General features: G+C 42.4%; 1 protein-coding gene and 1 long non-coding RNA gene across 2 annotated transcripts; one reads left to right on the top strand and one right to left on the bottom strand.

Moving 5' to 3' along the window:
* The first annotated feature begins 8,333 nt into the window (after positions 1-8,333).
* On the top strand, positions 8,334-15,482 carry LOC108440871. Its single transcript, XR_001858883.2, has 2 exons — positions 8,334-8,565; positions 15,117-15,482. It is a non-coding gene; the product is annotated as an uncharacterized LOC108440871 (long non-coding RNA).
* A 354-nt stretch (positions 15,483-15,836) lies between these two features.
* ptmab (prothymosin alpha b) lies at positions 15,837-18,804 on the bottom strand. The gene is made up of 5 exons (XM_017720021.2): positions 18,628-18,804; positions 16,579-16,641; positions 16,328-16,412; positions 16,134-16,219; positions 15,837-16,023 (listed from the first exon to the last, which is right to left on the bottom strand). The coding sequence occupies exons 1-5, from the start codon at positions 18,670-18,672 to the stop codon at positions 15,979-15,981; spliced, it is 324 nt and encodes a 107-aa protein (XP_017575510.1). The 5' UTR covers positions 18,673-18,804; the 3' UTR covers positions 15,837-15,978.
* Between the last annotated feature and the right edge of the window lie 6,586 nt (positions 18,805-25,390).

Below are 25,390 nucleotides of genomic sequence, written 5' to 3'. Positions count from 1 at the left end.
TGGCTGATGATTATTTTACCTTGTTTTCCTCCTCTGACATGCTCCCACACATAGTCCATCCATAATGGGACACTTATGTTCGAGTGAACAGCCACATTTCACAGGATGTTTATTGAGCTGAACTAGATAAAACCCATCTGCTGGCCACATGTTGGATTCCTCGCCACGATGCAAGGCCTGAGCTTCTCCAGGGGAAAGGCACCAACCTCATTACAAACAAAAACCTGTGAAATAATGAATTCACTCATCTTTAAGCTCAGCTGTGTGTCAAACAGCATCAGTCTGGACGCAGCAGAGTCGCTCAGCTACAAGGGGCAGGAGAAAAGAAACATCTGTTGAACAGACCGGGTCTGGAATTCCATTCATTCTGCCTTTCTGCTGCAGCACTAACGTGTGCAGATCTTCCAGAGCAGATTTATACAGCCATAATTTCCTGTACTTAAAGGATACTTAAAGGAAATTCAGCAACGATGAGACAAACTACAGAGCCAGAGCCCCAGCGCCCATCATGTGCACCTTCTACAGAGGTCGTTGGCACCTCCCTCTCCTCTCTCCAAGAGATATACAGCTCCCATCTCACCCAGAAAGCCCTCTGCCCTCTGTGCTGGTCTGAGTGGATCAGACACAGCAGTGCTGCTGGAGTTTTTAAACACTGTGTCCACTCACTGTCCACTCTATCAGACACTCCTACCTTGTCAGTCCACCTTGTAGATGTTAAGTCAGAGATGACAGCTCATCTGCTGCTGCACAGTTTGTGCTGGTCATCCTCTAGTCCTTCATCAGTGGTCACAGGACGCTGCCCACAGGACGCTGTCGGCTGGATATTTTTGGCTGGTGGACTATTCTCAGTCCAGCTGAGATATTCTCAGCCACTGAGGTGTTTAAAAGCTCCAGCAGCTCTGCTGTGTCAGAAATGTATTTTTCCCTATAAACATTTCCTGACAGAATTCAGCAGCTGCCCAACGACTTCTATCATAAGTGTTTTTAGCATCATCATGTTTTCTGTTATTTTCGAATAAATAACAGTAATTAACTCGATTTAATTAAATCGATTTAGAGTGGTCTGATGTGAGATGTTCTACAGAAACAGTGGTGGTGATAGAAACCAGACAGCTGAAGAATCAGAGAGTCATTACACTAAATGGTTATGGATACACTGCCTGATGGCTGAGACGTGGTTTCACGATGGTATTGAGACACGGTTTTGGTCTAAAACGTATGTTTTTTGGCTGAGAGTTGCTCAAAGATTTACCTCATCATCAAAACCACATATAAAAACTCATTAGACTCGTGTGGGTTCCCTGGTGGTTTGGACAGTAAATAAAATGGCTGTATTTGTGTTGTAGACATTGTGACTCCAGAGGCCGTATTACAAAAAATTCTTATCTGACAGGTAGGATTTTTCACAAATTACAGATCTTGATTTAGGAATCTTATTTCATCTCACAGCATCTTTTCTTATCTCAAGTTAGGAAATCTTAACTAACTTACCCGATTGATGTCGACAATCAACTGTTACCTAGCAACCGCCCATCCCTGCACAGCTGATTACGTAAAAACGTAATCAAGCTAGTTAGCCAGACAGCTAATGTTAGCTACTTACTGTTACTGAGGTAAACGAGGTCAAATCAAACTAAAGCGCGACAAAATGAGAGTTAAGAATATCGTTTCAGCGCTTCGTGCTGTTTATCAGAGCGTCGCCGTTTCAGTTTCAGTTTCATTTCCCAAACGCTGTAGCTGAGCACGCTAACGTTATTCCTCCAGACGCCCATTCAGCTCTGTCTCCTCATTATTCACCACCATCTCTGTAAAAGTGTGTCTGGAGAGGTTTTTATCAACATTAACACATGAATGTAATAAGATTGAACACTGTAGATTGTATCTGCAGCGTCTGGAGCTTTTAAACGCTGTTAGAAAAAACCCAAGTCCGTTTTCAGTGTAGATAAATGTAGCGTCAGTATGTTGATTAGCTATAGTGAACTGCTGCCCATCACTGCGTAAAACTACGGAGCCCTGCTGGTGACGTCCTGTATAAATAAAAAATAATACATGGCCATGACTTGGTAAAGCATGGGAATGAGATGATTAAGTCATGGCCATGACTTAGTAAAGTGTGGGAACGAGATCCTAATGCGTGGCCACGACTTTGTAAGCCACAATCTCGTTTCCACGCCTTACTAAGTCATGGCCACACATTAGGATCCCGTTCCCCTGCGCCAATAAGGCGTGGCCACGCATTATTTTTATTTCTATAAGATGTCACCAGCGGGGCTCCGTATAAAACGATAGACAGGCAGTTAAAGCAGAAGTTAAGACACTCTGTGGTTTATCTAAAATTAAAAAAAAAACAACATTTAGGACATTTTGTCAACTTAGTACGGAGCCCCACTGGTGACGTCCTGTATAAATAAAAATAACACATGGCTATCGACTTAGTAAAGCGTGGGAACGCATTATTTTTTATTTATACAGGATATATTTATACTTAGGATGTTTCTGTAAAACCGTTTTCTTATCTGGAAATAAGATGAGATTATAGACTTAAGAACTGTCGTTCTGGAAAGGCCTCTGTCCTAAACATCAGTCGTAACTGAAGTTGCCATGACAACGAAGCAGCTCTCAGACTTAAGAATTTTCTGGTTCCTATCACCAACACTGTAAAGAAATCCGAGTCTGTTAAGTTTTTGCACAATCAACCGTTTGCACAATCAACAATGTGCACAATCAACCGTTTTACACCAAACCACTCTGAGTGCCTGATTACAGCTCATCTGCTGAACTGTGCACACATTTTGAAGAATGAGTGGACTTCCTCTTTAAGGTCAGAATGAAAGTGGGAGGAAAGCTGACCGTGGATCAGTGAAACAGCGGGATCCTTTGCTTGGAGGTGAAAGTGCGGCTTGCTGTGTCATCCAATGGCAAGAAATGAGAACGTCAGTGAGGAGGAACAGCCAAACAGACACAAGGCAGCGCAGTAAGCTGATTAGCCTTCACGCCCAGAATAGAAGCAGGTCCGGAGTCTCACACACGCACGCACAAGCATAGGTGTATGGACACACACACACACACACCCACACCCACACACACACACTGCCAGACCCCAGGAACCAATAGTGATCCAACAAAATAACATTGCAGAGCAGAAGGGCTGCACTTTATAAATAGGAGTCTATAATTAGATATTTGTGTCCTGTGACTGACTTCCATGATATTTGGTAGTATTTACAAAGTATATTCACAAAGCTGTGCCTTTCTTGTTTACAGTTGCATGTTATGGTAAGCTGAATGCTGTATAAGTGTGCCACCTGCTGGTCAAACTAACACAGAGACAGACAACACCAAGTGTTCAGTGAGAGCTGTTGTTAAGGCCTTGAGTTCACCTGTCGTACTGGTCTTAAATGCTAACTTTAAAACTGATTTTAACAGCTGGGGTGGGAAAAAATGACTGATTTACTGTACTTAAAGCAGAATTACACTAATTTCCCTTATTAATTCAGTGGTTGAGATGTAAACAAAGTCATTTAGGCTGTGAAATTGTTTACTGTAGAGAAATGACCGACATTTCATTGCAGTATTTTCTGCACACAAGAAGGACAACACAAATATAGCCATTTTATTTACTATCCAAAACCACCAGTGAACCTACACGTGTCTTCTGAGTTTTTCTATGCAGTGCAGATGATAAAATAGTGCTAAATTTGAAAAAAGTCATTTTTATTTAGGGAATATTTTGCCTCGAAACAACCTACATATACTCCTCCATGCCGAGATACATGTTTTAGGCCAATTTCTTCTCAAAACTATCATGTGTCCTACAATGTCTCTGACACCAGGCAGCGCATTCATAACCATTTCGTGTAGTAACTTTCTGTGAGGGAGCTTTTAGAGGCATTAACATCTTCAGACGTCTGGTTCCTATCACCACCACTGTGAATAATTTAGAGCGGCTAGCATGGTGCATGCCGTATCGGACCACTCTGAATGACGATGGTTATGCATCAAAGGGTCCTGCATTTTTCTTGTATTTGTTTTTTCCACTCATATGTCGCTGTTGTCGGATCAAAACCTCATGTGTCCAAAACGGTAACTTTACAGAAGAAGGAGAAAACATACTCTACTTTTAATGTCAGTCAATGGGACCAGATTTTGTTCCCAAGTAACTTTAGGTCATTTCTGTTTACTTCATTCATCGTGGAATTTGCTCACAATATGTACGAGCGTGGAACCCTGATAAAATGTTCTAAACGCTCTACTGCACACTTTCAAATGTTCTTCCTGTTCCATCTATCTATCTATCTATCTATCTATCTATCTATCTATCTATCTATCTATCTATCTATCTATCTATCTGTCTGTCTGTCTGTCTGTCTGTCTGTCTGTCTGTCTATCTATCTATCTATCTATCTATCTATCTATCTATCTATCTATCTGTCTATCTGTCTGTCTGTCTGTTTATCTATCTATCTGTCTATCTATTTATCTATCTGTCTGTCTGTCTGTCCGTCCGTCCGTCCATCTATCTATCTATCTATCTATCTATCTATCTATCTATCTATCTATCTATCTATCTATCTATCTATCTATCTGTCTGTCTGTCTGTCTGTCTGTCTGTCTGTCTATTTATCTATCTGTCTTTCTGTCTGTCTGTCTGTCCGTCCGTCCGTCCGTCCATCTATCTATCTATCTATCTATCTATCTATCTATCTATCTATCTATCTATCTATCTATCTATCTATCTATCTATCTATCTATCTATCTATCTGTCTGTCTGTCTGTCTATCTATCTATCTGTCTGTCTGTCTGTCTGTCTGTCTGTCTGTCTGTCTATCTATCTATCTATCTATCTATCTATCTGTCTGTCTATCTGTCTGTCTGTCTGTCTGTTTATCTATCTATCTGTCTATCTATCTATCTATCTATCTATCTATCTATCTATCTATCTTTCTGTCTGTCCGTCCGTCCGTCCGTCCGTCCGTCCGTCCGTCCGTCCGTCCGTCCGTCCGTCTGTCTGTCTGTCTATCTATCTATCTATCTATCTATCTATCTATCTGTCTGTCTGTCTGTCTGTCTGTCTGTCTGTCTGTCCGTCCGTCCGTCCGTCCGTCCGTGAATGGGGCAAAATGGGGCTGAACTACATGCAAATTAGTTGGTCCTTGTGACATCACAGAAACACTGAATTGAAAACTAGTTGTTTTTGGAGCTTAGTTCTCATATATGGACTTTATGGTGAAATTTTAACAATGTTTACATTGCACTTCAAATTGCTTTATATTAAAAAGCAGGGGAAATGCATTTTTTCTGTGATATGAGCCCTTGAACAATTTAACAATGCAGAAATCTTGAAACTGCACATTAAGAAACATTTCTGTAAATGTGCCAGTTTAGCCGGTTTAGGCTGATTTTCTCCTGTTGCCCTTGTTGTTGGTTCACTGCTGGTTTTGGATAGTAAATAAAATGGCTATGTGTTTTAGTCATGGTGACCCCTGGTTCCTATCACCACCACTGTAAAGAAATCTCAGTAAGATTCAGTAAGTTTCTCTACAATAAATCATTTCACATCAAACCACTTCTGATTAACAGTTTACATCTTAACCACTGAACTATGCAGAAAGTTTGAAACATGGGTGGACTTGCCCTTTAATAATATATGTCAACCACTGAAAAGCGCAACACACACTAACACCCCACCACCACGTCAGTGTTACTGCAGTGCTGAGAATGATCCACCACCCAAATAGTACCTGCTCTGTGAGGGTCCATGGGGGTCCTGACCACTGAAGAACAGGGTAAAAGGGGGCTAACAAAGTATCAGAGAAACAGATGGACTACAGTCTGTAACTGTAGAACTACAAAGTGCAGCTATACAGTAAGTGGAGCTGATAAAGTGGACAGCATAGAAACAAGGAGGTGGTCGTAATGTTATGCCTGATCGGTGTGTATTATTTTGCAAAAGTCAGAGACCACCATTCATTTATTTCATTACAGTCAATTTCCAATTAATAAAATACATTTTTTCAAGAGATATTTCTACTTACTCAGGGAAGTAGAAAGTCAACGTGAAAAAAAACAGAATTGTTCAAAAACTGCAGAGAACATGAGTCTCCTAACAACCATCTGGAAGACCAGGTAGACACCAAAACTGTCCCCATCAGATAAACAGCTCTTAAAGCTTTCATCTTTGAGAGAGAGGAGAATATCAAGCTGCCTCTGATCTGAAAACATCCACAGGTGTTTCTGTCCATCCTTCCGCTGTGAGAAGACCACTCAGTGCTGCGGCTCTGAAAGGACGTGTAGCTGATCAAGAAGAACCTCACTGAGAAAAGGAGACGGACACATCAAACAAAGAAGCTGAACGATGGACTGACCACCCCAGAGTCCAGACCTCAACACCACTGAATGGGTTTGATTACCTCAGAAAATCATCAACCAGCTTCTAAGACTGAACTTTGGAGGCGCGTCTGCAGAATCTCTGAGGAGCTGAAAGTGAATCTCCTGAAAAGAACGGAAGCTGCCATAAAGGTAAAGAGTGACACACAAAACCCTGAAAATATGATATTATATTTCGTTGTTGAGGTTTTCGTGAAATTTTCTGTGAAACATGTTTTTCCTGATATTGAGAAAAGTCAACACCCTGAACATTTAAAAGAATTCATGCACTGAAGTGACTTGATTCAAACGTCTACATCATTTTCAGAATAAAACATTACATCAACACAATTTTGGCAATAATCAATGTGATGTATTGATGTGCAAACAATGTAAACATCTGAATCAAGTGAATCCAACGCGCCACTTTACATGCACATTAAATCCACTTGCATGAATTATAGTACATGAGTCAAACAGCACTTACTGAGTTTATGTAAATAATATATACAGTAAACTATAAAGTATAGCTACTTATACTGGATCTGTCCTTGTTTGATTTCTGTAGGCTCTATACCGACTCTGCTGGCACTGTTGTTGTTCTTGCACCTTGTAGTCAAACCCTCAAGGTTTCGCGAGGTTAGCCATCACTATTAATCTCATTTGATGAGCCAAGCAGACACAATTCATGCATTCAAGGGCAATTAACGAGCTCCCTGGCCGACTGCTCCCTGAGGCTGTATCCAACACAGGACGTCCCTCAAGTGCTGCCGTTGGTAGGCAAGGCTGCCTCTGCTTTAGCTGGTTGAGTGGCAACAAAAGGCAGACAAGGGGGGGCAACAATGCCTAGAGAAAGAGCCTAATAGTGGGGGGTGCTTTGTTGCCCCCACCTGCCCCTCCCCCTCGCTCCCCCAGGCCGTTTTCACCCTCACTGCTGATTCTTCTATTGGACACAGCTGCCCGGCTCTTTGTATTTGAAAGCGAAGGGCCACCTGCATCTCCCTGAGCTCCGAAAACAAAGCAACTGAGTGCTGAATGTAAAGTTTTACTGAAACTTTACATACAAATTTTGATAAAAATATGTCACAGCCACGCAACTTACAGACGAATCTGTGTTACAATTGTGTGAAAATGATGTGCACATTTGAATCAAGTCAGTTCAGTGCAGCCGTTGTTTCTGTGTGTTATTAAAGTACAAAACAGAAAAAACACGGAAAAGAGTTCATAATTAAAAACACAAAGACAGTCCAGGTCCATCAGACACATCAGCTGTTTCCAAATAACGACCATTAAAAAGTAAATATATGCCGTGATGCTGTGTCCTCTGTAATTTCTGGAAAAATCTTTTTTTGATCAGTCTTATTTTATACACACACACACACACACACACACACACACATATATATACATATACACACAAGCACACACACACACACACACACACACACACACACACACACACACACACACACACACACTCACACACACACACACAGGGTGAAGTCACAGGACACTGCTTTATTTTATTTTTTATGCTGTCACAAGCCTCCACGATGCGGTGCTGAAGGTGGTGTTTGTTGCATACACAATTTTATGCACAGTGATGATAATGTTGTTTGTCTTGTTGACAGTTTTTTACCATCTAGGTAAAACTATGATAAGGATGCATTGAACAACTGATTAAAGTGCATGTATTTTTTGAATGATTCCTCAATTTATATAGAAAGCAGACTCGTAACTACTCACTTTCTAAATCCTCATCAATGAATCCTGAGCATTTTCACCTTCTTTTCTACTCTATTCTGTTCCGCTGTTTGTTAGTATTGAGTGGCATTAATAAACCTGCAGTACCCTTTCTGGCCATAAGGAGGCAGAGCAGACCTGGGGAACTTCACTGCAGACTGTGCAGACTGTTTGTCTTGTGGAGTGTCTGGGACACTGTCTGCACATTCCGCTTCACAGCCGAGCCTGAACGCCACCGTCCACTGCTCAGTCCACTCTGACGCAGCTCAAAGTGGACGCAGTGCTGTCATCATTGGCCATGTTTTAATTCCGACCACTGGAGTTGGTCAGAATCAGATCTGAAGTTTTGACTTATTCCATTATTTCAACAGGATTTCCAGAGAAAAGGAGGTTTAATGTCTGCAGCTGGACTGTTATTGTGCGGACTCAGCAGGATGTGCAGGGACACTTGATGAGGTAAGAAGTACATATTACAATACATTATATCTAGATATAAAATATACAGACAAAATATACACAGGACCCCCACAGGACCACCACAGAGCAGGTATTATTTAGGAGGTGGGTCATTCTTAGCGTGTGTGTTAGTGTGTGATGCACTGGTACGAGTGGATCAGACACGGCAGTGCTGCTGGAGTTTTTAAACACAGTGTCCACTCACTGTCCACTCTATTAGACACTCCTCCCTTGTCGGTCCACCTTGTAGAAGTAAAGTCAGAGACGACAGCTCATCTGCTGCTGCACAGTTTGTGTAGGTCATCCTCTAGTCCTTCATCAGTGGTCACAGGACGCTGTTGGCTGGATATTTTTGGTTGGTGGACTATTCTCAGTCCAGCAGTGACACTGATGTGTGTATTTCATTGTCATAGAAACACCTAGTCCATTTATACATATTGCAATGTAACAAAAGTATATTACTATACGTTCTATTTATATTTTGGAATATATTTATCATCATATGGCAATATTTCCTGCAAGTGAACATGTGTCTAGTCATTCCAATCTTAGTGTAAATCTAATGTAATATATTGCATTATATTGAAAGTATACATTTTATTTCACATAGTTCATGTTATAGGAAGAAATATACCGTCTTAGTCAGTACTGGAATTGGATTACAGTACTTTATACTTAGACCACCGATGCACTGCTACAGCAGGAGGTATTATCATTGGATCGGTCGTTATAGGGTTTGAGCACCTTCACTGATGCGTAACATCCTAGGGGGTGTAATGTGGAGCTGAATCATGACTACCTTTGACCCTCCTCACGCACCGTTACCTCCAGGCTGGTGGTTTTTTTTCATTCTGAGGCAAGGTCTGTATCATCGCTTCTTCATTTCCACTTCCTTCCTCTCTCATGATAACAGAAAGTAGCTTACACGCTAGCTTTTCACACGCACACGCACACACAGCTGCCACTACACAGCAAAAAAGCGGTTGTGAACCATGACTACTAGAGCTAGGCCTTTAGGTTGGTCCACACACGTGCAAAACTTGGTCCAAAAACTAGGAGAAAAACACCTATGCAGTAATGCGATCATGCTGATGGGATTCTAGTAGTATGTTAGCAGTAAGCAAACACTGGTGCAAATGAACTTGTTTGGGCTCTTCTAGATTCGACACGCATATTTAAAGCTTGTGAAAGACTTTCCATATCGTGTTTGAGGCTTGAAACACATGAACAGATCTGCTGCTGTTCTCCATTTCTAACATCTGGCTGAAACCTGCTTAGAACATGGCTTGAGCTCACAGTCAGTGACGTATCTAGAACTTCCAGAAGGCCTAGAGTGATGGTTTTTCTCGTATAATTAGTCCCATTGTAAAATGAATCCCAAACAGGATTGGTTGATTCCTTTCCAGTTCCTAATTATGTTAGGTGTTAATTGCGTAAGGCCTTCAGTTCAGCTGCTGAAGTCCTAACCAATGGGAGAGCTCGCTTGGCTGGATCTACTTGTATACCACAGGGAAAAAAACAACCTGATTGGGCAATTTTACACGGGCTGTTCTAAAAATTCCTGTTTCCAACCAAAGTTTTACAGTGATGGTGCTGTAATACTTGCATACTTTAAATAGGTGCAGATTCTACTAAATAAAAAGAAATTAAATATTACAGATGTGTTTTTTTTTTTACTTCACAGGAATCATTAGTCCTTCTCTGAGGGTTCTTCACTCTACCAGTAATGTACCTATGTGTATATATATATATATATATATATATATATATATATATGTGTGTGTGTGTGTGTGTGTGTGTGTGTGTGTGTGTGTGTGTGTGTGTATGTGGCAACATACATATGTCCCGTAGTCTATATCTGTCTATAATATGGGACACATGTGAGTTCCCACATCCTGACAAGGTAAAAAGGTGTGGTGTGTGTGTGGGCATGCATTCTGCAGTTAAGCGGTTGATGACTGTTGGCTCTTGCAGGAAATCACAATGAAAATGAAAGAGTAAGTCGATCATAGCGGCAGACAGACTCAAAGCGAAACGCGATGTAAAGCTATGCTGTTGCAGGATTTATGATGGCGGTGTAGAACTGTGGATCATTTAGAGGCCGTACTGCAGTGCAACTGTAGATCTCCCATTCCTCAGGGCTGCTTTCATAGAATGAACTGATTCTAACGTGCAGCGCTGTACATGGTGGTGTGGTATCCAAGCACTGATCTGGCCAAAAATCCAACTGACACAATCGAGTCCAAATGTAGCATTGTGCTAACTGGAACTGCATGGCTAAGTCATCACCCTCACTTCATGTAGAGTGGTTAAGAAATCTCAACCAGCCTCCATATTGGTGCAGTTTGCAAGCTAGCTAACTCGCTAAGCATAAACAATAAAAACATAAACGTGGATATAATATGAGATAGTTACACACTCACTAGCGCACAATGAGCTGAGAAGTTCTTATGGAAAAGTCTGCAGCCGTCTTTGCGACGCCACAGGGCAGTTATTTCTTGCCGTGCAAGACCAGATTCCCGTCTCTTTGAATGGGGAGAGACCAAAACATCGAAACTGAAGTTCAAATAAGTTTCAAAACTCATATTTAAACTCACTGAGAAAAGCTGACAAAACCATCTTAAGTGGCTTGTAGCGTTTTTACAAAAAAATATTATGTTAAAATATTATAAATATATAATTTTCAGATTGTTCTGGCTGACGCACTTCTCCACAAGAAGGTTTTCCCAGCTTCATAAAATTGTCGACCCTTTTCTGCGTTATTAGGAAGTTGATTGGCGCTTTTTTAATCGATTTGCGGGACTTTCTTGGTAAACAGACGCCATGTTGAGCGTTATGAGCTTTCGTCTCTGTCAGTAGTAATGCTGCCAGCAGTGGTGTGACGTGTGCAGCTACAATTAGCCAAGAAGTTAACATAGCAGCTAGAGGTCAGTGCAGCCAGCGCAGTAGCGTTATTAGTCAAAGATGTAATTGATGTCTGAAATTTAGGTGGATGTACGTGGGTCATTCTCAGTTTTAGTGTGAATTCAGGCGGATACATTTTTTCAAAATCTATTTCTTTCACCTCAAAACTAAACAGTCCTCCTAATTCTCCTGTTACCATATATGCAGAAAGGAGAGCTTAATTCCAAACACATTTTACAGTCACTGGTTTTGTATGAATATGGTGTAACACCAGAGACGGTGACTCCAGTGACAATCTGGTTAAAACGGTAGATTTTTTAAATTGGCTGACTCGTCGGTGGTTCAGGTGACTTTGTGCAACTATATAACATCAGTCATTAAATGATATTTGACATTTTTTGGACGAATTTTTAATTATCCAACCATTAAATCACATAACACCAGTGACACACAGAAGTTATGAGCTGCCTGATCTATTAATAAATTCATGAACTATAGTGAGCGAGTGTGACTCGCCTTCTCATGCCTTGAGATGCTTCCTCTCTGATGAGCCTCGACCCAAAGAAGCAGTTTAATGGAGCTGAAAACGCCGTGTTTAGATGTAATATAAGAGTCTTGATAACAGCAGTGACCAAAATCTCTGACTAATGAATCGAAATTAAATACATATTTTTAAAATGAAGTATAATCTTAATGCTATCAAAGGTAAACATGAATCTTTTTCATACAAGTCAAACCTTGGAAATTGGTTTTGTGACGAGCTGTTTTACAGATGCAGAGCTATCCATGAAATCCTATGAAATCACAATGGAAAAGTAATATTTCATCTTAGGACAAGTGGGTAGGTGTATATATTGACTTTTGGAGCTGTGCCTAATATTTGAAGCGTCTTTTTAAGCCCTGCAACCCTTACGACATGGTTTCTCACTCCAAACGGAGAGTGACCCATGTAACTCATTTCCCATTTATGGACAACGTGGTACATTTTGAAACGTTTACAATGATTACACACAACATCTAACATTTTCGTCTAAATAAAAACGAGGAAAAATCATTTTTCCCTGATATGATCCCTTTAAATGAAGCAGAGCTGCCTTTGCACTGTAAATAAACGCTTCACTCTCGGACCATGTTTCCCTCTTCCCCCTCTCCTCCTCATGCGCACCCTCTTTAGATAACTATAAGCTGCCAGTCACAGCGGCCCTTAATTCTTAAGCCTGAAACTCACTCCCGCAGAGACATGACATCAGCCTCCCGGGCCAGATAAACACTGTCCACAAAGCCAAATGACCAGGGATTATAAATTCAGCCCGTTTAGGTTTGGGCTGTGTTTCTGAGAGCATCTGATACGCAGAAGAAGAGCACGAACACTGCTGTAACTCTGTGTGCACGTGTGTGTGATGAAAGCCTGTTTTCAGGCGGATCAGCTCGTCAATCCCAGCAGGGAAACGTGAATGTTAAGTCGGCTCTGAGGTTAACACGCCTGACACACATCCTGGACACTGAAAGCCACAGGACACGGTGCACGTCCACATGGATACGATGCAGAATCATTCAGTGACAGGGATTCATGCAATTACAACCTGATTCAGTTCGACTCTTTAGGATACAATTCAGTGGATCTTGGAATCTCACCACCAGCTTCACTGATTCAATTCAGTTGTGATTTGATTCAATCTTAGTGCTTAGGGAATGATAATTAATGATAATAGTCACTGATGAAGTCTCAAATGTCACCGTGATTCGATTCAATTACAAACTGATTCAGTTCTGTTGTCTGGGAAAGGTTCATTAACATGAATGATAATAAGTCTCATATTCCACCCTGATTTGATTCAGTTTAATTCAGTTCCTTAGGAAATGCTAATAAATAATAATAAATCGTGATGAAATCTCAAATTTCACCATGATTCAGTTTATCCCAGTACTCACTGGGCAGAAGGCAGGATACACCCTGGACAGGTCGCCAGTCCATCGCAGGGCAGACAGACAGACACATTCACTCACACGCACACCTAGGGGCAATTTAACGTGTCCAGTTTGCCAGACTGCATGTCTTTGGACAGTGGGAGGTAACTGGAGTTCCGGGAGGAAACCCACGCAGACACGGGGAGAACAAACTCCACACAGAAAGACCCTGGTGGTCCCGGCTGGGAATCGAACCCAGGCCCTTCTCCCTACCCACTGTGCCATTGTGCTGCCCTAAATCTCAAATTTCACCATAATTCAAATCAATTGAACTTGAATTCTACTCAGTTCTTTAGGAAATAATGTTAATAATGAAAAATAATTATTAAATCTCTCCCGAATTTGATTCAATCGCAATTTGACTCTTCAGGAAACAATTCAGTGCGTCATGAAATCTCAAATTTCAAGTCAGTTTGATTTGGTTCGTTTTAGTTATTACGGTACGATTCAGAGTCATTTTCAAAGATACACTGAATATACAAATGAGACTACAGCATGTATTTCCACAGTCGTGGGATATAGACAACATGCACAATATATCAAGCTTTTTCCACATTTTGAAATAATCCAAATAGCCTTATTTTATGTTTAAATGTTTGAAAAGGCCATAAAGTGAGTGCATCTCCTTTTTTTTAACCCATATTCACTACAGCACTGACTCCACACTCACTGCTTATCTCAGCACATACATACACAGTCAGTGAGGTCACATGCTTACCTCAGGTCACTCTTTAAGACGAGCGCAGGTGATCGTGACCCATATTTGTCTTAAGCGCTGATCCTTTCTGACGATGAAGTCTCATTTCTCATTTCTCATTTCTACTACGTGCAATAGCATTCTGCATTAATGACTGGGTTTTAGTGAATAGCAGTAACTACGGCTTCATTATAAGGTGGTCTGCCACTTCAGGTGGCTCTTTCTGATCATTTTGCACTTGAATGATGTTACATTTCACTTCATTTATGTACTGAATTTCCCAGTAAGATCTTAAAAAAGGGTTTTATGCTGGGAAATAACTTCAGGGGGTATTCCGCAAAGCAAGGTTTCGCAGTTTAGCCAGATAACTTAAACCCAAAGCCAAGCTTGTTCAATACGAAAAGGGCTGAGGGACAGTCCTATCGGCCAATCCTCGTCTTTTGGCTCGTTTGGATGGGAAATCCTGCTTTGTGGTACGCCCCCCTGCCCTCCAGCCAAATATGCTTAAATGGAGGCAAATTAAAGGCACAGACTTCATTGCATTAGTGCTGGGCTTGATGCTAAAACACAGAAGTGGTGGCAATAGAACAGCTTTCATTGTCATCTGCAATTTCCCTCTGGGATCAATAAAGGATTCTAATGCTGATGAATTTGAACACAATATCACTGCTGCTGGGACAAAAACTTACATCTCCATTTTTGCTGGTTTTCAGTTTTTTTGACCATTTGAAAAGGCCAGTTACCTTTTATGAAGGGTCAAAGTTTTTTCCCCTCAACCTACCAAGTTGCCTTTTGGGCGTTTTTCTTCCAGTAGCAGCAGATCATGAGTACAGGTCAGTGAAGGCACATGGCCCAGCTGCAGGTTTCATTACTAAGCATTAGTTCCGTTTACCTGGACTTGGTGCAAAATGGCAGAGAAATCACTACGGATGACGCTGCAATGGTGCGTTTGTATTTATATATGGGTTTTTGTCTGTTCCAGCTCCTCAAACATCAGAAACCATCAACTATCGCAGCATATAGCATGCATCAGTATGAAGCCCTCAACCACAGCCATTTCGCACTACCTGGACGCCTCATTTGTCTCTGGTTAAAGAAACTCCCCGGCCAAACTGACCGACCAAAGGCTTCCTAATTATCCCCATCACTAGATCAGTTACACTCAACATCAATAAGTGTGTCATTTGAAGAAAAAAACAGAAAAATGAAGTACAACTCACAAAATAAAAGTCAGGTTTATTGTTGAACAACAAACTTCACACACACAAACAGGCCAAGGTAAAACAAATATGCAGACAAAAAAGAAAGAAAAGTAAGAACTCCTTTTCTTTGGCCTAGCCCTCCCATACAAAAAAAAAATAAAAGAACCAAACAAAAACAAAACTAGTTTATGGTACAACTAGTTATGGTACAACTAAAAGTTCATACATAAAACTTTACTGGAATGCTCTGAGTTAAATGGCTGTTTTTTTTATACACGTTTCCATTTTCTGTTTTGCTGAAGTTCCAAGACATGGTCAGACAAGTAAAATTTCATAAAGAAGCACCGTTTTGGTCACAGGAGATCATGATAAAGTGACTGATCTCTTAACAATATGTACAAAAATATAAAATGTAAATAAAAATACAAACAAATCCTCATCTTGTGTATTTTTTGTCGAGAGTGGTGGTAAATCTGGGCGGCGGGTGGTCTTTCCTCTAGAAAATTTTGCATTTTGGGGGGGGGGGGGTTAGTTGGTTGAACGTGGGTGGTGAACTTGAAAAATGACCATGTTTATGTTTTGAGTCCTTTACGCCACTGGCTCCAACAAACGTGCTGAGGATAAGCAGCGGGGAACGATCCTTTAATCGTCGTCGTCCGTCTTCTGCTTCTTGGGGTCCACCTCGTCCTGGAAGATCCGGGAAAAACAAAAAGGAGTCAATGGCTGGAGACACCGACACCTGGTGCGCTAATGAATGGAGCTAAAGGCCAAAACCATGCTGGGCATCTCTTCCTCACCTCATCATCCTCGTCATCCTCATCAGCCCCTCGTTTCGTTCCACCTCCGAGCTCATCCTCTTCATCCTCGTCCTCGTCTTCATCTCCTAAAGTAAGCAATGAGGCTTGCGCTTAAAAATAGCCAATAGCAAAATTTTTTCTTAAAAAAAAAAAAAATCAACCAGCAAGCTTTTGGGAAAGCAGAGTTCGCCCACCTTCTCCATCATCCTCCTCATCTTCCTCATCTACTTCATCTTCCTCTTCCTCATCAATCTCTGGCTCTCCGTTCTCCTCGTTTTCCTGTGTACACACATTTATAGCCAAGGCTTTGAGCTGTAGTGGGAATAGCTCATCCATAACGGTTGCCAACAATTGTTGATACAGTTGGTGAGGCTGGTGGCCATCAGCTCTTATTAACTATTAGCAAGATCACCACATCCTAATCCTTTAAAAGTGAATGAATTACCTTTCCATTAGCAGCTTCCTTTCCATTCTCCTTCTCCTCAAGGAGCTTCTTCTCTTTCAAGTCCTGAAAACACAGAAAAACAAACAAGTCAGCTACACTTGCCATCCATTCATTTTGCCTTGTTGATTTAAAATCGGGTTTATAAGCGCCCTCTGCTGGCGCCCACTGAAACTGCACCCAAAACGAGGGGCGGAGCCTTTCTGTCATTGACACCTCATTGGCTGTCACACAGACTTCTCGGCTGTCCATCAAAGGCTCCCGAGCCCCGCCCCTCCCGCGAGTTCAGCTGCTCTGTAACACGACACTCGGACGCTACCGAGACACCATGGGTATTGTAGTCCGGGCGAGTTGCACACCATACGCGGTCGAGACACACCCGTAAGAGCCGCTCCGTTAAAAAGGCACTCGTTTGAGACACCAGCTGAGGTGCACGGGGAGCGTAGGTGAGGTGGTGGCGGTGGGCTGTGTCCAAAACCGCAGACTAGCGCACTAAATAGTGCGCCAAAACGGCCCACCTCAGTTAATTGCGCATGTGCGTAGTACGTAGTAGTACATGGTTCTAGATCACCATCTAAAAGTGATCGAAAGGACAAAAGGGGGCCAACACGGAACACATGGCTCTAACCATCCATCTCTCAAACCCAACCCCCCCCCCCCCCCACCCCCGCCTCCATCCTCCTCCTCCCTCCCCTTCGCTTTTACGTTATCTGCTGGATTTAGGTCGTGCGGTGGATCCAGGCTGGAGGTGGCCGAGCACTTTGATCCGGGTTTGCACTATTTAGGCACTATCTTGGCGCGCGCATGCAAAATAAAAGCCATAACCTCGCGTTAGTGTTTACATTAACGCGTTTATATAACGTTTCAGCCCTTGGGCCATTTAAAGAACCAGACCGCCGTCACATTCGCAAACCAGCCCAGCCAGTGAACGACGTGCAGGTATATCTGCCGTTCTTCTGACCTCTCTAACGCCGGCCATTCATAACCAGGCTGCTGCTCAGTTAAGACACATGCACGCGTTTGTTCGGCGTTCCGCGATGGAAATGTGAAGTGGAGGCAGCAGACGGGCCAGATAACAGCACCATGTTCCGAGCAGAGACCCAAAAGAAGTAGAAGAGCGAACATTAGCTGAGCGAAATCCAGAAATAGAGCAAAAGGAGGGGGAAAAAACAAATAGACCGAAAACACGCGGGTTACGCAGTCAGCTGCTCCAGCAGGCCGGTTGTGAAATGAATAACCGTAATGTTTACCGATTCGTTAGACTGAACGCACCTCAAAACTCAACTTTTAATCCCTGAACCACTTTCAAAATCGATCTGTACCCACGCAAGCGGCTCTGCTGATCTCGCACCAGCACGGACGAGGCGTAAATAGGCTCAACAGCACAGCGCTCGCCGACCCGCACAACCGGAGCGAACCGTGGCGCCGGAAAACGGGAAAATAACAAACGCCTGGCGGATAATAACAGCAGACAAAGTGAACAGGGCGACTAGCGCGAAGCTGAACTTACCCCGTTATCCGAATTCTCCCGTTCCACCTTAAACGCTGCAGCGGTTACGTTCTGGCGAGGCGCCAGAACGTAACCGCTGCAGCGTTTAAGGTGGAACGGGAAAATTCGAAAAAAAGAAGGTGCCGAGTGAGAAGCCCACTTCAGCCTCGTCACATTAACGGCGTTTAAAAGGCACCAGATGTTGGGTAAATTCGGGGATTATGTCCGCGCTGAGAGGCTCCGAAGCTCCGGCGAACATCGCTGCGTGTATAAACAAAGAAACCCGCGCGGAGTGACAATGAGACCGGGGCGCCAGAAGGGCTTTTATTCAAATAAAAGCCCCCCAAATCCACACGTCTCACTCCTTTTCCTTCACCTTACCAAACCACAAACTACTCCGCTCTTCCACCGCCGCGAAAACCAGAAAATGCCGAAATGTTTTGTCCGCGTATTGGCGCCAAACGACGCCGAGCCGAGAGCTTTAAACAGTAACGGAAAGAAAGGAGGAGACAAAAAAAAACAAAATAAAAACATAAAAGTCCCTTCGTCCAAAAGCTTCTTACCTTGGCGGAAATTTCCGTGGCGGAATCCACTTTCGTGTCGGCCATGATTTTAATATCGAATAGTGCTTATTAAAGAAGGAGGAGGAGGAAGAGGAGAATTTTCCCCAAAAAAACAATAAATAATTTTCTTTTTTTATATTTCCTTTCGCGTTCGCTGTAAGCGCTCTAATGCCGCGAGCACGCGCCGCACCAGCCTTTAATATAGAGCGGTGGGCGGAGTCGGGGAGGCGGAGCCGGGTGACATGATTGGTCGGAAGGATTTGAAGGAGGCGCGGCTTTCTGCGCCGTGGAGTGGAACAATGGATAGTATTTCTAAAAGGGAAAAGGGCGCACACACACACACACACACACACACACACACACACACACACACACACACATATATTAATCTCTGCGACGTAATAGCAGATTGCCCCTTAAATAAATAAATAAACAAATAAGACAGATGATATAAGTGTGTATATTATGTTCCCCGCAGCTTTTAGGAAACGTACGTTGTAAATCACAACGTTTTCTTTTGTTTCGTTAACCTTAATTTATTCTTCATTTACTTTCCAAAGTATGACTGAGAAGGGAATTACTTAGTATCATTATTATTGGTGTTATTATTTTATTGAAACGTATACATTTATTAGGCTAATGTTTCTTATATAAAAAAAAACAAGTGACAGAGCAAAAAAAAAAGTGGTTTTAGCTCTTAACCCCCCCCCCCCCGCCTTCCTTCTTCACCCCCCCCCCTTTTTGCGTGAATTTCGCAGTGCGCTGCGCGTAAAGCGCAAACCCTCTTGTTCTACACTGCACTGCACAAAAACTGCGGACTGCAGGAAACAGGGAAAGTTTGCTGGGCCAAAGCCCCGCGATTACACGATTAAATGCATTATAAAGGCATTAAAAAGCTACTGAAGCGCGTGGGTTGTGCTTAACATGGCCGGTAACAGAAAACCTCAACATTTACATTACAGTCCATTGTTTGGCTCTGTGGTTATAAGAGCTGTGAGTCTGAGTGATTGAGCGCAAACACGATAAACGACGAGCGTCTGTTTCAAAACCGTAATGTGAACACGCGGCGACTCGCTTTGGTGTTTTCGAACAAAGAGCGAGAGAGAGAGAGAGAGAGAGAGAGAGAGAGAGAGAGAGAGAGAGAGAGAGAGAAAGAAGGAAGCGAGAAACGACAGCGAGCGAAAGAAATAAAAGGGAAAGAGAGACAGAGAGAAAACGAGAGTGCGCCAGAATAATACATGCAAAAAGGGCGAGAGAAAGAGAGATTGAGAGTGAGCGACCTAGAGCGAACGAAAGAAAAAAGAGAGCGACCGAAAGAAGAAAGAGAGAGAGAGAGAGAGAGAGAGAGAGAGAGAGACGACAGCAAGCAACGTGAGCGAGCGCAAGAAATAAATGAGAGAGCAATATAAAAAGGCGAGAGAGAGAGAGAGAGAGAGCATTATAAAGAGGCAGAGAGAGATAGATGAAGAGAGAGAGAGATAAAGAGAGAGATAGACAGAGAGAGCTAGAGCATTATAAAGAGGCAGAGGGAGCTAGAGAGAGAGAGAGCATTATAAAGAGGCAGAGGGAGCTAGAGAGAGAGAGAGAGATTATAGAGGCAGAGAGAGAGCTAGAGCATTATATAGAGGCAGAGAGAGAGAGCATTATATAGAGGCAGAGAGAGTTAGAGATAAGAGAGAGAGAGAGCTAGAGCATTATAAAGAGGCAGAGAGAGAGCATTATAAAGAGGCAGAGAGAGAGAGAGAGAGAGAGAGAGAGAGAGCTAGAGCATTATAAAGAGGCAGAGAGAGAGAGCATTATAAAGAGGCAGAGAGAGAGAGAGAGAGCTAGAGCATTATAGAGGCAGAGAGAGAGAGCATTATAAAGAGGCAGAGAGAGAGAGAGAGAGAGAGAGAGAGAGAGAGCTAGAGCATTATAGAGGCAGAGAGAGAGAGCATTATAAAGAGGCAGAGAGAGAGAGCTAGAGCATTATAGAGGCAGAGAGAGAGAGCATTATAAAGAGGCAGAGAGAGAGAGAGAGAGAGAGAGAGAGAGAGAGCTAGAGCATTATAGAGGCAGAGAGAGAGAGCATTATAAAGAGGCAGAGAGAGAGAGCTAGAGCATTATAGAGGCAGAGAGAGAGAGAGAGCATTATAGAGGCAGAGAGAGAGCATTATAAAGAGGCAGAGAGAACTAGAGCTAGAGAGAGAGAGAGAGAGAGCATTATAAAGAGGCAGAGAGAACTAGAGCTAGAGAGAGAGAGAGCATTATAAAGAGGCAGAGAGAGAGAGAGAGCATTATAAAGAGGCAGAGAGAGAGAGAGAGAGAGAGAGAGAGCATTATAAAGAGGCAGAGAGAGAGAGAGAGAGAGAGAGCTAGAGCATTATAGAGGCAGAGAGAGAGAGCATTATAAAGAGGCAGAGAGAGAGAGAGAGAGAGAGAGCATTATAAAGAGGCAGAGAGAGAGAGAGAGAGAGCATTATAAAGAGGCAGAGAGAGAGAGAGAGAGCATTATAAAGAGGCAGAGAGAGAGAGAGAGAGCATTATAAAGAGGCAGAGAGAGAGAGAGCATTATAAAGAGGCAGAGAGAGAGAGAGAGCATTATAAAGAGGCAGAGAGAGAGAGAGAGCATTATAAAGAGGCAGAGAGAGAGAGAGAGAGAGAGAGAGAGCATTATAAAGAGGCAGAGAGAGACAGAGCATTATAGAGAGAGAGAGCATTATAAAGAGGCAGAGAGAGAGAGAGAGAGAGAGAGAGCATTATAAAGAGGAAGAGAGAGAGACCGAAAGCAAGCTAGAGCGACAGAAAGACGAGCGAGAGAGAGAGAAAGAGAAGGAAGAAAGAGAGGGAGAGAGCGACTGGGCGAGGGGGGGGGAAGGGGGATTTCAGCTCCTCCATCATAACCTACATTCAAATTCTGCTTTGACGACGACGCAGTTTGCAGAACAGCGTCTCTGATTGGCTGCCAGGTGCCCGTAAACAACCACGTGACTCTCTCGGCTGCGCCATAGGCTGTCCGCTGAGTCAGTCACAGTTACGGAGCGCGGCGAGCTGGAAAACGCGGACACAGAGTGGGATCTGGACTCGACTGGGGGGTTTTTAGGCCGTTGTGCTGCTGGAGATCTGCTTGGCTGCAGGGTTCAGCTCCAGCCCAGATCCTACACACCTGATCCGTCTGATCAGGAGCTTGCAAAAAGATTGATTAGTTGGATTAAGTTGTAGAAGATTAGGGGACTAAACTCTGCAGGACAGTAGATCTCCAGGAGCAGGACTGGGGACAACATCCAGAGATCCGGAGGAGAGAAAGAGTCAAAATAAGATCTCATTCTGTCTAATTTGCTGCTCTTAGATGTAGTTTAGCTCTGTCTGAAATTAGTGTGAAGCTGAGGTCATGTCCCTGAGGTACTGCATTGGAGAGACTGCTGTGTCTCAGTTATTTGCTAAATGCGAATACTAATGCTTTACTGTGTATGGTGTACAGACCGTAAAGGGGAATTCAAAATTTCCTTATAATTAAACCATTAAGATATAGACAAAGCCATTCAGAGTAGTTTGATGTGAAATGCTCAGATCTAGAGAAACTTAGAGTCAGAATTTCTTATGGTTTTTACAGCAGTGGTGATAGGAACCAGACGTCTAAAGGGTTTGATGCATCTAAGAGCTCCCTCACAGAAAGTTATCACATGAAATGGATAGAGATGTTTTGTCTGTTGCCTGAGACATTGTTTTACAATACTTTTGAGAAGGTTTGGGCCTAAAATGTATCGTAGCATGTTCAAGAAATGCGTCTATGATAGTTTTAGGTTGCTCTTCAGCAGGTATTCACTGAGTTCCTTTTGCTAAGGACTCTTATTGTAGAGGGCAGGGTGAGGAACTGCCCCAGTGCAAGCGTGAGAAGAGAGAAGAAGGACGAGGGCACGTGAGCTGGGTAGTGAATGAGCTGTTAGAGAAAAGAAAACTCTGCGGCCAACAGCTGGAAAATAAAGCACCATGACTTGTGCCAAAGCTGTGGCTCATGCAGTTGCGATAAATGCTGCAGTCGTGTTTACAATTAATGGTGGAGAGATACATGCAATTTTCCCACTATTTTACCATCATCATCATCACTGCATGTAAAAACCTAAAAGATGTGTAGGCTCACTGGTGGTTTTGTATAATAAATAAAAGGCCTATATTTGTGTTGTTGTCATCGTGACCCCTGGTTCCCATCACCGCCACTGTAAAGATGTCCGAGGCAGTAAGTGTCTCTACATTAAACCATTTCACACCAAACCACTATGAATGAGTCTGTTTACATCTCAACCACTGGATTATGCAGAAATTCTTTAAAAAATCAGTAGAATTCCCCTTTAATAGAGTTCAATTTTGATAGGTGTATCCGAAACATTAACAAATATCAGTGCATTGTTTTATACAAACAGCAAGTGATGAAGGTTATATAAGGTGGATAGTAGTGTCCACCAGAAAGCATGAAGAGCAAATATCGATCGGTGCTAAGTACTCATGTTGGGTATTTTGAGTACACTCAACTGTAACATAAGTCAATATACTACATACACTACATATACTACACACACACACACACACACATATATACACATACACACACATCTTCTAAGCTGCTTCTCCTTCTGGGTCACACGGGGGTGCAGGAGCCTATCCCAGCAGTCTATACTACATATATATATATATATATATATATATATATATATATACACACACACACACACACACACACACGCACACACACACACACATCTTCTAAGCTGCTTCTCCTTCTGGGTCAGACGGGGGTGCAGGAGCCTATCCCAGCGGTCTATACTATATATACATACTATACAGTACTGTGCAAAAGTCCGAGACCACCTTCACCCTTTATTTACTTAATTTCCAGTCAAAACAGCCAGTTGTTAATTTTGCAGCATCGCAGAAAAAGCAGAAAAAGAAATTCAACAGGAAATTACACAGAAGCCTCAATAACTAAATGTAATATCTCAATTTTCAGTATTATTGTATCACTCTTTACCTTTAATACAGCTTTACCTTGAATACAGAGAAGATTCTGCAGACTCGCCTCCAAAGTTCAGTCTTAGAAGCTGGTTGATGATTTTCTGAAGTAATCAAACCCATTCAGTGGTGTTGAGGTCTGGACTCTGGGGTGGTCAGTCCATTGTTCAGCTTCTTTGTTTGATGTGTCCGTCTCCTTTTCTCAGTGAGGTTCTTCTTGATCAGCTACACCCTGATGCGCTGAGTGGTCTTCTCACAGTGGAAGGATGGACAGAAACACCTGTGGATGTTTTCAGATCTGAAGCAGCTTGATTTTCTCCTCTCTCTCAGAGATGAAAGCTTTAAGTGCTGTTTATCTGATAGGACAGTTTTGGTGTCTACCAGGTCTTCCAGGTGGTTGTTAGGAGACTCATTTTCTCTGTAGTTTTTCACTTATTTTCCTCAGACTTTCTCCTTCCTTATGCAAGTCATGCAAGATTACATCAAATTTTCTCAGAAATATCTCCTGAATCATGAATAACTTGTTCTTAATGGCTGTTTTGACTGGGAATTAAATAAATGAAGGGCCGTTGGCTTTTGCACAGCACTGTAGTCTATTCAAAGACCAGCTAGAATTAGTCTTAAGTATACAATTATAATATAGCATAAGTAATTTAAAATGAAACATATACAGTTGACCTGCTTTAGGCTCGCTTTTCGGGTTAAACATGCCAGAGTTCTCATTTTAAACACAATGGCCTTAACATATGCTTAAGATAGACTCTCTTAGCTTTACTGTAAACTGCTGCCACATTGCTGTCGTGTAAATTTGGCCACACTGTGTGTAAATTAGTCTGAGCCTTTAATAGAGTTGTATGGTGTCAGATAAGGGCTGTGATAATCAACACCTACAAAAACAATTAACGGACCAAACCCAAATTGCATTCACACACCTCCTCATCGTTAATATTTAAAGGGGAAATGTGAGAAAAACAGTATTTCTGCAAGGAGTAGGAGGAAAACAACCACCCAGGACCCCTCATTTCTACTGGCCAATAGAAACAAACACTTTTATAAGCTCCACGCATGTGATGCATTAGAGAAAATGTAAAAACGAAATGTTAGTCCTGTTCTGCTTTTATCAGTGAGTAATATATTATTCTAGACTTTGTGTTTGCTTATTTTCCTTTGTGTGAGAACATCTGAGACATATTCAAGTTCTAGATAACTGCATCTAAGAAGCATAGCTCTGCATTTTAAGTTGCTTTCAACGTCATATGATCGTCCAGATAATGAGTACATTTTCATGCACCCAGTAATTCAATCATAATCAGACTTCTGCAGTTACCTGATTATTCAAACTGTCCTATACACAGCACACCTGGGCATTTGCACACCTGGGCCGTTTCAGAGTCTGAAGTGGACTCTGACTTCTGAGTCCTGGTTGCCAAATGAACCCAGACCCCTCTAAATGGCCCCAAAAACGAACTGAACTGAGACCAGTCCTCTTTATAGTTCACTTAGACTGGAGTAAGGACTAAAAATTCAATTAAGAAATCTAATAAGGAGGCTGGATTTTAGCTCACTAATCAGATTTTTCAGTGCATGTGAACTCTTACTCTGATTTCTTTCGGATTCCTCAGTCTGCGCGTGTGCGAAAACTGACCGTGGCGCCTGAAATAAGAGCAGCATAGCGGCCAGACACGGCAAAACACTTTTGGAGTGACGCTGAAACCGACTACACGCTTGACGAAATGAGGGATTTAAACATCCTTCATCTTCTAGATGATGTATGTTT

Source organism: Pygocentrus nattereri, chromosome 19 (assembly GCF_015220715.1).
Source record: "Pygocentrus nattereri isolate fPygNat1 chromosome 19, fPygNat1.pri, whole genome shotgun sequence".
Classification (NCBI taxonomy): domain Eukaryota; kingdom Metazoa; phylum Chordata; class Actinopteri; order Characiformes; family Serrasalmidae; genus Pygocentrus; species Pygocentrus nattereri.
This window is presented reverse-complemented; position numbering and strand designations above follow the sequence as displayed.

Coding starts and splice junctions, on each gene's coding strand:
- ptmab (XM_017720021.2), bottom strand. CDS start 18,672: ATGGCCGACACGAAAGTGGATTCCGCCACGGAAATTTCCGCCAAG. Junction 16,642..18,627: donor CCACGGAAATTTCCGCCAAG/GTAAGAAGCTTT, acceptor CTGTGTTTTCAG/GACTTGAAAGAGAAGAAGCT. Junction 16,220..16,327: donor TGAGGAGGATGATGGAGAAG/GTGGGCGAACTC, acceptor TGCTTACTTTAG/GAGATGAAGACGAGGACGAG.